Source organism: Thermobia domestica, chromosome 9 (assembly GCF_964235325.1).
Source record: "Thermobia domestica chromosome 9, izTheDome1.hap1.1, whole genome shotgun sequence".
NCBI classification, from domain to species: Eukaryota; Metazoa; Arthropoda; class Insecta; order Zygentoma; family Lepismatidae; genus Thermobia; species Thermobia domestica.
Window position 1 is genome coordinate 99,428,344 of NC_137462.1, and position 13,728 is coordinate 99,442,071.

At 37.8% G+C, this 13,728-nt stretch overlaps 1 protein-coding gene across 1 annotated transcript in view; it reads right to left on the reverse strand.

Moving 5' to 3' along the window:
- LOC145694882 (uncharacterized) overlaps positions 1-7,019 on the reverse strand; it is a 75,563-nt gene extending 68,544 nt beyond the window's left edge. Inside the window, exon 1 of the mRNA XM_081771597.1 lies at positions 2,060-7,019. Within this exon, the coding sequence (XP_081627723.1) occupies positions 2,060-6,662 (4,603 nt within the window). The 5' untranslated portion in view covers positions 6,663-7,019. The remainder of the gene's footprint in view (positions 1-2,059) is intronic.
- Between the last annotated feature and the right edge of the window lie 6,709 nt (positions 7,020-13,728).

Consider the following 13,728-nt stretch of genomic DNA (forward strand, 5'->3'; position numbering starts at 1 on the left):
AGTACGCGCCTTTGGCGTGGGAGGCCCGGGTTCGATTCCCGGCGGAGCTCATGTGGTTTGGATTCCACGTTAATCAGTAGGTCCACGTTTCATATAGCCTCGCTGCTGAACGGGACGTTAAACTCAAAATCAACTCAATCAGTTGCGTACGTAAGGGGGGTGAATTAGAATTTACCCCTGGGGCCGCGGTGGCTCAGTGGTAGAGCGTTCACCTCTGGTGCTTGGGGTCCCGGGTTCGATCCCAGCCCCCGCCAAGTGAACTTTGTGGTGGACAAACACCGTGTGCGTGGGTTTTCTCGGAGTTCTCCCGTTTCCTCCCACTTTCTTCATGTCACTATTTCGTTCATCACTCATCATCACCGTCTCCTTTAGCCTAACCGGCATAACCGTGGGACGTAAAAGATTTCATTTCATTTTTTTTAGAATTTACCCCTCCCCCCTAGCAAGATATACAAAAATGAACTTGTATCATATTAAAATATGTAAGTACACAAACTCCTGAAATGATACTAACTTTGGAACTTGAACCATCCTCTCCCCTTAATGAAATCATGCATACTCTACCGTACTCATGTCACAATGCCTTTACTCTAACTACGAATTACAGTATGAAAACAAACATAAAGGATGCTTGCACGAAATTATGAATTTAAGGACAAAAAACACATCGAAGAAACTACAGGATGTTTAGTGCAAGCTCATTTGACAGATGCCTCCGCACCAAGTCTATATGAGACATGAGTTTGCAATTTAAGTTGGAATTCGAACCACCGTAATACGCTTAATGACCTTAAGCAGGGATCAAACCCAGGACCTCGTGTACCAAAGGGTGCGCGCATTATTAGACCAGCAGGAAGGGCTTATGATGGTTTATATATACTGTATGAATAAATGAGGAATCTGGATAATGCAAGAATAATAATTACTGATGCCGGCAGCGAGAAGAGTTTCCGATCTCTCTGTTATAGTGCATTTTAGCACCTGCATGATATTGGAGGAATCCCAAATGCTTAATATGGTAGAATGATTATTCTTTAAGGTTAAACGGTGAGACAAATAAATAATAACTAGAGAAACGTATGCGCACACTGAAAAAATAATACAACAATAAGTGTAAAAACTGAAACATTTACACAACTTAGAGAAAAATATTAATGCTGTTATGTTTCGACTCACTACTATACTTGGGCTTTTGGAGGAAAAAAAAATACTTATAAACGGACAAATAGTTTTTCTTGGTGTGTGTGTGTTTTACACCTTTATGCTACACCAAATTTATAAAGGACAGGGGCTACTATTAACATTGGTTCGAAATACAATCGAGCTTGAATCCAATGTAGTTGACGGATGGACACATCACCATGCAAGATCAACCACTACAGTATAGACCATTCCCCACCACTTTATCTCGCCTCCAAGATACATAAATTACAGAAATATTCCGCCGGCTCCAGCTAAACGGACAAATAAAAAGGGAAGGTTAATAACAAACCTATTAACCATCATGAAGATATAAACTGCAACAAACATACAATTCTATACCAAAGTGATTGTATTGGTATCACAGCCTTGTAATAAGTCCTATATTTAAGTTACAGCTAGGCATCTGGAGCGAAGACTTACCCATGAAATTTCTAGTTCTATAATTATGCCCTTTAACCTAAAGAAAACGAATAATTAATGAAAATGATAGTGGAATGATAATTACAGAGGAAACGAGAGAGCCAGAGAAAAACCACACAAACAATGTAAGCCACCGCAAACTCACATGGCCTAGGATCGAATCATAGACCCTTCACACTAGAAATGAGCGCTCTCCACTGAGCCACCGTGCCCCCAACACTTACCAAGTTCTAAGATATAGATAGTAGGTCGATATGCGCCTTTAAATATGATTCAGACTGCTTTCGTCCAACTCTTTCAATTTTGTACTATATGACTGACGAAGATTCTCACCAAAAATTCACGATTGTCTTAAGTTTTCAGAACATAAACATTTAATAAATTTTGAAAATTTACGAACACAAGTAACAAAATAATAATAATAAATAAAACATACCTATATTTTCGTCTACAATAGGTGATGCTACCCTTTTTTCAGCAGGGACATCCAATATGGCTTGTGTATCTGTGTCATCTGTGGTAGAACTTTGCTTCCTCCTCCTTCTCTTCCTCTTCCTTTTCTCTAAGTCTAAATTCGAGTCTGACGACGAGCCTTCATTCACGACATCCGTTGGTGGTAAAGGTATTTCAATTAATGGGACGTTAGTTGCAGGAATTGAACTGGCAACATCCATACCTATTTCACAAAAGTTTATGGTGTCCTTCGTGTCATCATCTTGCATACTTACAGAGGAGGTAGCACTTTGCTTGCGCTTTCGTCTGCGTTTTCTTTTCCTTTTTCGCCTAGTATCCTTATTTTCTTGTTCTGTTTCTGAATCTCCATCGTCATCATGAACGCTCGGACTTTCAGCTACCAAATCCACTGTTTCTACTTTGCAGTTCTGCTTTGAATTTGAAAAATTGGCCCCTGAATTCACTACGGTTTGTGAGTCACTTTTCACTTCTGCTTCAGAATGTTGATTACTAATGCTATTTGTATCTTGTTCTCTTTCTTTTAGTTCTGAATTTTGTTTGTCGTCACTTGCCGATGTTTCTGACACAGACTTTTTCACAGGACTATCGAAAAGTACAATTTCTTCAATAGTTTTACATTTATCGTCTACTTCGGCTGTGTTTTCTATTTTCGCTTCTTTGTCCTCGTCATCCTGATTTCCTTTAGTCCTTTTTCGCCTTCTTTTCCTCTTTCTCTTCTTCTTCGTAGAGCTCTCTCCTGGTTGCTCGTCCCCCTCCGATTTTGACTGAGACTCACTACCTAGGTCTATCAATATTGGAGCGTCTTTATTTACGTTTGTCTCCACACTTGCTTCTTTATCTACTCTATCCCCCCTTGACGTAACACACATTTCTTCTATTTTACTTACAGAAACATTCTCAGTATTTTTCTTTGGTTCTACATCTGATATATCACTAGTAATATCTATTATTGGTACCGCTGCACCACTATCTTTCTTCAATGTTCCCTTATTGTTTGTTTTTGCTTCATCTTCATTTACTGCATTATCCAATTGCAAACACGTTGTTTGTTGTTTGTCTCCTGTATCATTGATTTGATCTTCAGATTCAAGTAATTTATCCTTTACTGGTACCATTTCCTTACTGCCATCAGTATGGTCCCTAACCAGTTCCTGATTTTCTTCTATTTTATTACTATCATTCCCTAGCTGGTTAATACTTTGAGCGCTGCTCTCCTTCGAAGCACGTGTTTGATCTACATTATCAGAAGAAACTACAATAGCATCTTCAATATGTTCTTTGGTAGTATCACCAAGTTCAGTTTCCACTTTCGCTTTATCTGTGATGCTATCAATTTCATTCATTTCCGCGTTTTCATGAGAACTACTTTTATGCTTTCTTCTTCGTCGTCGTCTTCTTTTCCGAGTTTTACTAGTATCTTCAGACTTCTGTTCGCTTTCGTTGTCCGAATCACCCTCCGACTCCGAATCTTTATCTTCAAAAGCAACAATATTCGATGATGTTTTATCAATTACACCAATAGATTCTCCTATAGCATCACCATCTTTCTGGTCCTTGTTCTCACTGCTCTGCGTAATTGGGTCACTGCACGATTCACTATTCAACTTCAAATCTTCAGTCCTAGAAACTTCTTTCTCGGACGATGTCTTGTCAATTACAGTCTTGGATTCTTCAATAGTATCAGGCTTCACTTGGACACCATCTTCACTAGCTGCTTCGCTAACGCCAATTTCAATTTGGGTGGCCGGTACATTACTATATTCACTCTCCGACTTCGAATCTTTACCTTCAACAGCAACAGTGTTGGTTGATACTTTACCAATTACATCAATGGATTCTCTTACACTATCTTCGTCCTTTTGGCCCTTATTTTCACTGCTTTCAGCAATTGGGACATTACACGATTCACTCTGTAACTTCGGAATACCATCTTCAGGAGCTACTTCGTCGGATGAGGTCTTATCAATTACAAACTTTGATTCTTCGATATCATCACGCTTCACTTCACCAATTACTCTACTAACAGCGTCAGCTTCGATTTCCGCAACTGGAACACTATTCAAATCATTATTCAATTTCGAATTACTATCTCCGTTGGTTGATGTTTCATCAATTACACCAATAGATTCTCCCACAGCACTTTCATCCTTCTGACTATTTTCCCCGCTACTCTGCGCAATTGAATCACTACATGATTCTCTATCCATATTCGAATTTCCGTCCCCACAACTCACGTTCTCCGATAATGTTCTGGATTCTTCAGTAGTAACAGGCTTCACTGGTTCATTATTTTCACCGGTTTTTTTGTTAACATCGACAGCTTTAATTTGGGTAACCGGAATATTACGAGATTCAATGTCTGACTTTGGTTTATTATCTCCAAATGCGTCATTATTTGATGATACTTTATCAGTTATTTTAATGAATTTGTCACTAGCATTTTCTCCACTAATTTGTTTAATGTCAACATTTTCTATTGGCGTAACTGCGATATTACAGGTTTCACTCCTGCTACTTCTGGAACCTAAGTTGTTTGATAACGTCTTATCAATTATATTATTTGAGTCTTTAACAGTATCGCACTTTACCAGATTGTTATTTTCATTACTTGTTGTGGTAGTGTCGATTTGCGTATTTGTATTACAGGGTACATTTTCCGAGATTGAATCATTATCCCTAGACATTACGGTTTCGGACGCTGTATTAACATCACTACACTTATCACCCACTTTATTTTGAAAATTTGTCACCTGTGTGCTATTAACATCGACTTTAATCGCTGTATACGATTCATCATTCAATTTCGATTCATTACTTTCAAATAAGTTGTTGGGTGTTCTTTTATCTATAATTTTATCGGGTTCTTCCACATCACTACACTTTTCCTGAGGTATCTCATTTCCATTGCTTGTTACTTGCATTTCCTTACTATCAAAATTTTCTACTTCACTTGACTGTGGCTTTAAGTTTTCACTTGCACTTTCAAGCGGCACATCGGTATAACTGCTATTTTGGATGTTACCTGCATCAAAAACAAGCTGATTTGTTGAGTGTGTACACTTTACAATAGGATCTGTGGTGCTAGATAATGACGCACTATCATTAAAAGTTTTGATTAATACTGATGCCGCTTTGCTTTCATTGTTCTCAACTGGTACCTTTTGTTTTAACTCTAAGTTGCTTTGAGACTCGTTCTCATTTTCTGTTTTAGTTTCACTTGCTGTCGCAACGTCATTAACTACGGACTCTTTGTCAGGGGAATGTGTGAACGTTTCAATACCTTCATAGCCTGATTGAGAACTGTCTTTTGACGATTCCGTAATTTCCTCTACACGGCTAACTAATTCCCGTAACACCTTGTTTACTTCCGCAGTCTGCAAATTACTGGTACCAGGCGTTTCTTCTTCCCTTGTACATTCAACGGATTTTGTATCATTAGTGTCCAGTACTGGACCTGTTACTGGAGTATCCGAAGTACTATGTTTTGTACGTAAGTGTACTTCATTAGTGTCTTTTATTATTACGTTATCATCAAGAACTTCTACCGGTACGTTCCCTGTTTCGCTTCTCTCAACATCACTCACTACGTTATCAATACTTAAACACTGTCCTTCAGATGTTATTTGCGTATTTTTGGACGAACTATTGTCTGTACTTACATTAGAACGATTGCATTCGTTCTCGTTTTCCGTCGAAGAGGTAGTAGAAAGTTCCTTTTTATTATTTTCATCAGTAACATTTTTATTAAGTACCCCACTTTTGATTTCACCTGTATCAGGTACCGAATTGTCAGATGTGTTTTCACTTTGTGTTATGCTATTATCACTTTTTACATGAGCACTTGTCTCTTGATGCAAACATTTTACGGTTGCACTTACAGCATGCTTCGGATCAGCAGAAACAGGTTCCGTGCTACACAATTTACTTAATGGACCCGAGACATTCCGTGGACCAGTATTGTTTTGAGAGTTCTTACTACCAGCAATAGCACTTGAATGCCCTTGTACAGTACCCGATTCCAAACCTTTACTTAATGGACCCGAGACATTCCGCGGACCAGTATTGTTTGAGCTTGTGATAAGTTTTGAATTCTTATTACTAACACCTGACTGCCCTTGTACAGTCCCTGGTTTCAAAGCTTTACTTAACGGACCCGAAACATTCTGCGGACCAGTATTGTTTGAGCTTGTGATGAGTTTTGCGTTCTTATTACCAACACTAACACTTGACTGCCCTTGTACAGTTCCCGGTTTCAAAACTTTACTTGACGGACCCGAGACATTCCGCGGACCAGTATTGTTTGAGCTTGTGATGAGTTTTGCGTTCTTATTACCAACACTAACACCTGACTGGCCTTGTACAGTCCCTGGTTTCAAAACTTTTGCAAGTTGTCCCTTAGCACCAGTTGTCTTACTATTGGGCTTTCCTACCGGAATGACACTTGGCTCATCATCGATACCTGGTATCGGCGGATTATCTACAAGTTTTTGACGCTTTTTACCCTCTTCAATAATTCTTTTTAAACGTTCTAAGGCAGCAAAATGATCTTCTTCACTCTCAGCCATAGCGTTTCTTTTACATAAGGTGGAAAAACATGAAATACGCACTATAGAAACATTTACCACATCTTGAATAACTAAGGTCTCTTTTTTAATAATACCACAGATAAATAAAAAAAAATAAAGTGTGTAGTTTCCTTCTTTAAAATAATTAATGTATTTTACATGTTGATAACTTTTATATATTGTTTGAAAAATAGTTTTGACTTAATGGTTTCTTTAATTCTGGGAGTATACCATCCAGTCACACATAAACATCTCCGCTCTTCTGTTTTGATTATGCTTCAGGAAGCAAATCTGTTGAGCAACCGAGAAAGTAAACAGACATCATAAACGGGACAGATGACCACGACAATTCTGTGTGCTGCTTTTCCTGACGTAAGCAAAATACTGAAGAAACTTCAATACAAGGTTGGAAACTTTCACAGTGCAAACCAAATGCAATATGTAAGCTTGAAAAAGGGATATAGCTCACAGGCCACTCCCGTTGTTAACGGAGTGCGTACCGGTACAGATTATCTTTTAACACACAATTCGAAACAATTGTTAACAAATTATAATTCTTTCATTCATTTCTTTCTTATTGTCTCCTGAATGATTAACGCTGGGCGACATGAAAACATCTGACTTGGCATAGATAAAATTCAAGGGGACCATAAGAAGTAATTGTTGGAAAAAATACAATTATTTTACGATTTGCGGATAAATACGGCGTCCGAACGGATGGCATAAAAGTACAGCGCAAAAAAAAAAAAAAAAAAAAAACCTGTGCTCCGTACCGGATTTACGTATAAGCTAAACAAGCTATAGCTTAGGGTCCCACTCTTTTGGGGGGCCCAAAAATAGAGAAAGAACAAGATTTACATTTCCGCAATATAAGAGAAACAGTAAAAAAGATAAAATCTACATATAGTAACAGCACTTCGTGTTGGGTAAGTCCTATGATATAAGTAATGGGCCCCCTTCTGTTAGCCTAATTTTAAAAATCACTAGTTTCTTCATTTCTGTATATAGGAGGCCTACGTTCATCTGGACACATAAGGGGCTTCATTATCTTCAATATCTTAGAGCCCCAGCAAACATAAATCCATCTCTGCCTGTGCTAAGTGCCCCTAAAAGCGAATTAAAATACGAACTACATACCCAACTATCTCCGCTTTATCCGAAAATTCACGAATACGAATGACATCAATGAGCGTTCTTAAGAGATTCGACGTAAAAGTTTTTGACTTGAAAGTTCTAATTTTGAGTTTTTAACAGTACAGAGTAGTAACAACATACTAACAACAGTCACTAATTAAAAAAGAATTAATTTTCGTACAGGTTTACAATAGATCGCTAAATATATAGAATGTTCTACAAGTCAAAATAAAGCGAAAATCCTGTATAATGGCATATCTTCCGGAGACTCACTTAGCAGCTATGGTGAGCCTAAGATCTCAGTATGTGCTAACATTGTAGATTACCTTTGAAGCGTAGCCTATTCTGCTTGACGCCAGTGGATCTGTTATCCCTCGAAGAATTACCGAGTTTGATCAACATATGATACAGATATGGCCAATTCCTTACAGGTTTCTCAATACTGTTAAATTAAATTGGATAACACACACACAAGAACTATGTTAAAGCTTACTAGGGTTCTCTATATGTTGAGGAAGCTTAGGAGAAGTGTGGGACATGAAATAATGATAACATCATACTACGCTTTCTTTCATTCTCACTTACTATATGGGAATTTATTGTGGGGTTGGAGCTCATTCTATTTTCAAATGGCAAAAGAGAGCGGTTAGGTGTATTGAAGGCTTACCAGACACAGTGTCCTGTAGGGAAATGTTTAAAAAATATTGAATCATGACTGTACCATCTATATACGTTTACAACTGTTTAATGTTCGTAAAAGAGAACCCTGATTTGTTTCCTGTACGTGGAAATATACATGAATATAATACTAGGTCTAAGTTTAGCATTGATACTCCACATGTTAGATTATGTAAGACTATAAAAGTCTTTAATTTGCTCCCTCAAACTACGCATGCACTGAATTTGACAGATTTCAGAAGATATATAAAAATATGCTTATAGACTACTGTCTATATTGTTAGAAAGAGTTTGAGGAGTGCATGATGATCAACTCCTAGTATAAAGTTAGTGTAATAGTAGTATTTATATTGTATTACTGAATATTGTAATATTAATTGCTATTGTTCTTATTATTATATATTTATTCCTTGTATATTATCTCCTATAATTATATGTATTAATTTTATTCCTGACGAAATCTATTACAACATGTTGGGCCTTATGCAGAGTCGTTCTGACAAGTGATTAGTGCAATACTAAAGAACTCGACTAACATATGTTTCCTGCAGTAGTCAAGCTTTTAGTATGACGCTAATCATTAGTCAAAACGAGTCTGCATAAGGCGGGTAGTGTTTAATGATTAATAAAGTATTCTATTCTATTCTATTCTATTCAATACATACCTAAACATTCAAAGCCGTGTATCTCAAAATCATATCAGTATGGGATAACATGATTTTCCTCCGAGGTCTTCTATATATCGTGCAGGTTTACTTTTGGCGCACCACACGAAATAATTGTTCCAAAATTAGAATTCTTTCACTAATTTCCTAAATGATTTGCGCTGGGTGACATCTAATTAATTCACATGATATAGTTAAAATTCAAGGGAGGCATCATAAGCAATTGTTGAAAAATTACAATTCTTTTATGATTTGCGTATAAATACGGCGTCCGGATGTATGCATAAAAACTACAGTGAAAAAACACAAAACGTTCTGTGCTAGGTGGCCACTAAAAAGCACGAATGCTATCTAACAGAGTCAGTGCAAGGCGAAGCTGGGGAGCTCGAGCGTTAGCGAGGGGGTGCGTCAGAAGGGAGCAAGACGTGTCAGCAAAGCTGGGTATATGCATAAACGAGTATAGTGAAAACGAGTGAGTTTTAGCAATGATACGAGTTTCATTAGCACTTGTCATGATTTCAAACTAGTAGCGTTCCCTTGTAAACATAAAATGTATTTCTTTGTAATTAATTCTATCACTTACAGAAATTTATTCTTTTTAAATATGTCTTTCCATACAAAGTATTGAATTTTACCTGTAAATCTTCCAAAATGTGTGTGCCAAAAATAAAACAGCACACCATACATACATAGCTATATAGCTCTGTGTGTATACATATAGGCACGAGTTTTTCGCAACGCGCTATAAAACGAAATGAGTTAGAATTAAGTAATTTTCAGTTTCTTCATGTTTTATGATATTCTATGTGTCTTTTCATTGGTTTCTGTTGCGCGATAAAACGCGAAATTGACAGTATTGCGCGAAATTTCTAACGATACGCGATATAACGCGAAATTTAAAAAATACGTTTTCATTACTTTAAAAACGCTAGTTTTCCGCTGATGGATCGGTAGAACGTGGCATGAACTGGGCATTTTGGGTGATTAGGACACGACTATAGGTAACATGTTGCCAGTTAGCCATCACCATCGAAGCTAGATGGGGAGTTCCGAAGTGGTGATTGTTTGAAGTTTGTTATAAATGCACTTGCATATAAGTGGCTTTCAACAAGCAATGCCAATTGTGAGAATTTTTTTCCAAATATGAACTGATGATAAGTATCAAACGTACAACGATGAAGTAGGAAAATGTGGAAACAGTAACGTGCTTATGTTTTGTAACGCCCCTATATAATCTAACTAGAATTGTAATACTAGTGTAACTTTATAAAGTACTTCTTGTAACAAAATTGTAGTTTGCAACCCTGTAGAAACATCATGTTCGCGGGCGCGCGCAAAGGATTCTGGGTACTCTGCAAGAAGATGGAAACGTAATGGGTGTTAGCATTTTCACCTGGTCAACTCATTTTCGATACATCTTGTTTAATAGCGTGCATCTGAGTCTTAAGAGTTGGTTTAACTCACCTTACGATGTGTAGAACATTTCAACCTAGTTAGTTTGCACAATCAGCATAATTTGAGGCAATATTCAGATGGAGTTGGGAAACAGGCCTTCGCTTCAGTTCTCCACGTGAGTGGGTATTGTGTGAAAATTTCTCACGTTCCTTACAGTGGCTTCGTAGGAGTATCTTTCCGCAGTTGGTGTGCTATTTGTGAATTAAATTGTTCATTATGTCAGTAGGCGCACGCAAGTTTAGTTCCCAGCATAAGTTAAGCAACAACATGTGCAGATAAGCTCTTATTAGCGGGCCCCCCAACCCATCCACGTCGTCAATGAAATAACACAATGGTTGAGTATTCCATCTACTGCATTATTATCCTTCTTCAATTTTGTTCTCTTCTGTGGAAGTCTATGGATCTTATTGTCAGCCCATCAAAGACTGACCAGTTTTTGTGAATGTGTTTTGGGAAGCAGTCAAAACAACATGTCGAGTGATCCGTCAGTATTGATACGTTCTTGTTGCGTTATGATGAAAACTATGAATTCATCGCTCAGCAGTTTAAGCTCATGTAGCCTTATAACCAATCTGAGCACTTGCATCCATGCACTACGTGTAAAGGTGAAGATGAAATTCTGCGTCATTCAAGTGAGATAGAGTCCTGTGCCTTGGATGTAGATATATATATTCACCTGCCATGAAGTTTACTTTTACACATCTTCTCTAGCATTTCTTAAATATGTTGGTGGAATTAGCCAGCCTTAATTTTGTTGTGATGACCCAGTGTTTGTACTTTCCATACAACTTACTCAGGCGTATCATCTGGAATCACGTTATAGTCACCATATCATTGGGACTGCCCAGTACTATCCAGGAAGTGGATGTACCACCAGTTTTACCCTGCCCGGGGAAAGTCATTTGCAGTGAGGACAGTTTTCCTACAATCAAACTCCAGCCTTGAATAGTCAAGAGGATCAACTTAGTGATAGTGAATTATCAATTTTCCCAAAATCCATATATTATGTGTGGGAGTGTTGCAGCAATTTGTGTGTTTTCACGTGATCATTATTCTTTCTTAAAATGTTGCACATTTGTGTAGTTAGTGCCTCTAAGAAAATAATAGCGAGATAGATTTATTCAATGCCTGCAATTATGGTAAGTATCCCTACGGGATAAGCGCCTGCCCTCGCAGCAGGTCAGTAATTCTGCTTTGTACAGAATTTATTGTCATTTATAATGATTCATTGTCACTATGTGCACGTATTGCACCCTTGTTGTGGATTTGCAAGTGCATTACCAAAATATTGGTTCGCAGGTAATTATTTGCAATTATTAAGAGTCCTAGTTGAATTATAAGCATCTTATGAGTGAGATGAATGGCACAATTAATCGTTGTCTTTCGAGATCATTATTGCTAAGCCACGAGCATGTCTCCCCCATTTAAAGTTTGCTTGGCCACTTAGCACAAGTTGGTTGAGAGTGTTGTCCTCTTTGGTTACTATGGTTGTGTTACAGCTGATTTAACTCACTGTAGAAGTCATATTGTTCTCGCTCTAGTTCTTTCTTCTTAATCTCTGCCTGAAGGTATCTTCACCGCATTGGTATGCCACGGCAGATGGACTACATGGGTTTTTATTATGGTATGTCACGATGTTAGTTATCACGGCTTGTCACAATGTCTTTATAGCCATGTTTGTCAAACTTGTCCACCTCCTGTCCACCGTAGAGAATCCTACACAGCCAGCATCAGGATACGTTTGTCGTTTTTGGCGACGTTTACTGCAAGCAGCATTAATATAACATGATGTTTCTTTTAAAAGGGTCCATTCGTCTTTTAGTAATAATTCAGCAGTGTATGATGTTCGTTTGTGCTAATACCATATCCAATTCTATGTCCACCCGACTAGTCGTGGTTCTTAAAGTTAAAGTGCTCGAGCTATTTTGTTTTAAGTATGTATGTATTCTTTGTGTATTTGTGTAACTATGTAGTATGCTTTTTTTTTTTTAGTTTATCATTCTGTGCAGTATGAGTCTGCTTAGCCGCACAACTGTGCGAGTTCAAAAGTCACAGAAATTTTAGGTTAATTAATGCTAGTCTCTGTGTCAGAAAATCACATCATTACATTTACCCGTGTATAATAAATATTGAATAATATTGCCTGTGAAAATATACTCCGTCAAATAAATATTACAACCCATATAATCACAATGTTTATATTTAGAAAAAACAAACCTCACAGGTGTGTATTTAGTGGTTGAATTTTCCTTGTTTTATTTTCAGGTAAGGAAATCACGGCACAAGGAAAGGGCTGTTCCCTGTGCACTCGTAGAGTGTACAGAGGGCAGTCTCGCATAGGTTGGATTCGTTTACCGTTGTACCGTTGTATTTTTTTTATTATTATTATTTATTTTTGCAGTCTTAGTATTTCTTAGATGCAGGTTCATCCTGTATTCGTTTATACGTGTTTTGGTTTACCTTTTTCCTGTGTTCCAAGCCGTCCACAGGTGGCGACCCCTTTCATACATCTATTAACTCGGTGCTCCGGCACTGAGCGTCAAACTTAGCCGTAGCCTTCCAGGGATTAGGGCCCTCTGGGGCGCTACAGTTTAATGCTTAAATGCAACTTATGCCTATGTTTTCAGAAGACAGCAAAACTTTTCTACTCATAGTAAGTTTAGTTACTGATTCTCCTCACAAGGCAGGGTACCCAGGTGTAACACACCGCTTATGATAACATTGCACAGACATAAAGAACATTGAAAAAGAAGCGACACGTATTTTTTTTTTATATCAGCCAACAAGCGCATTGGAAGGGTCAAATAGGGGCATAAAAATAGGGTAAAAATGAGATCATGTGGGATATAGCGAGAACGAGAAGAGATATCGGAAAAGGTTAAATATACGAAATACTACCCAAGGTCGACGCAATTCAATGAGGTAGAACGCACCCATGAGAAGAGAGCAGAACATCCGGAAATGGGCCAATCACGTGTACAACATTGTCACAATGTGTTACGAAAATGAGCGAAAAGTGTGATAAGAAGCAGGATGAAAGAAGAAACGAAAACAGAAAATACGTGTTTTTGCTTTGGGTGCATACATCACCCATATGCGGGGGGAAAAAACGCAGATTTATCTCAATGCACGAA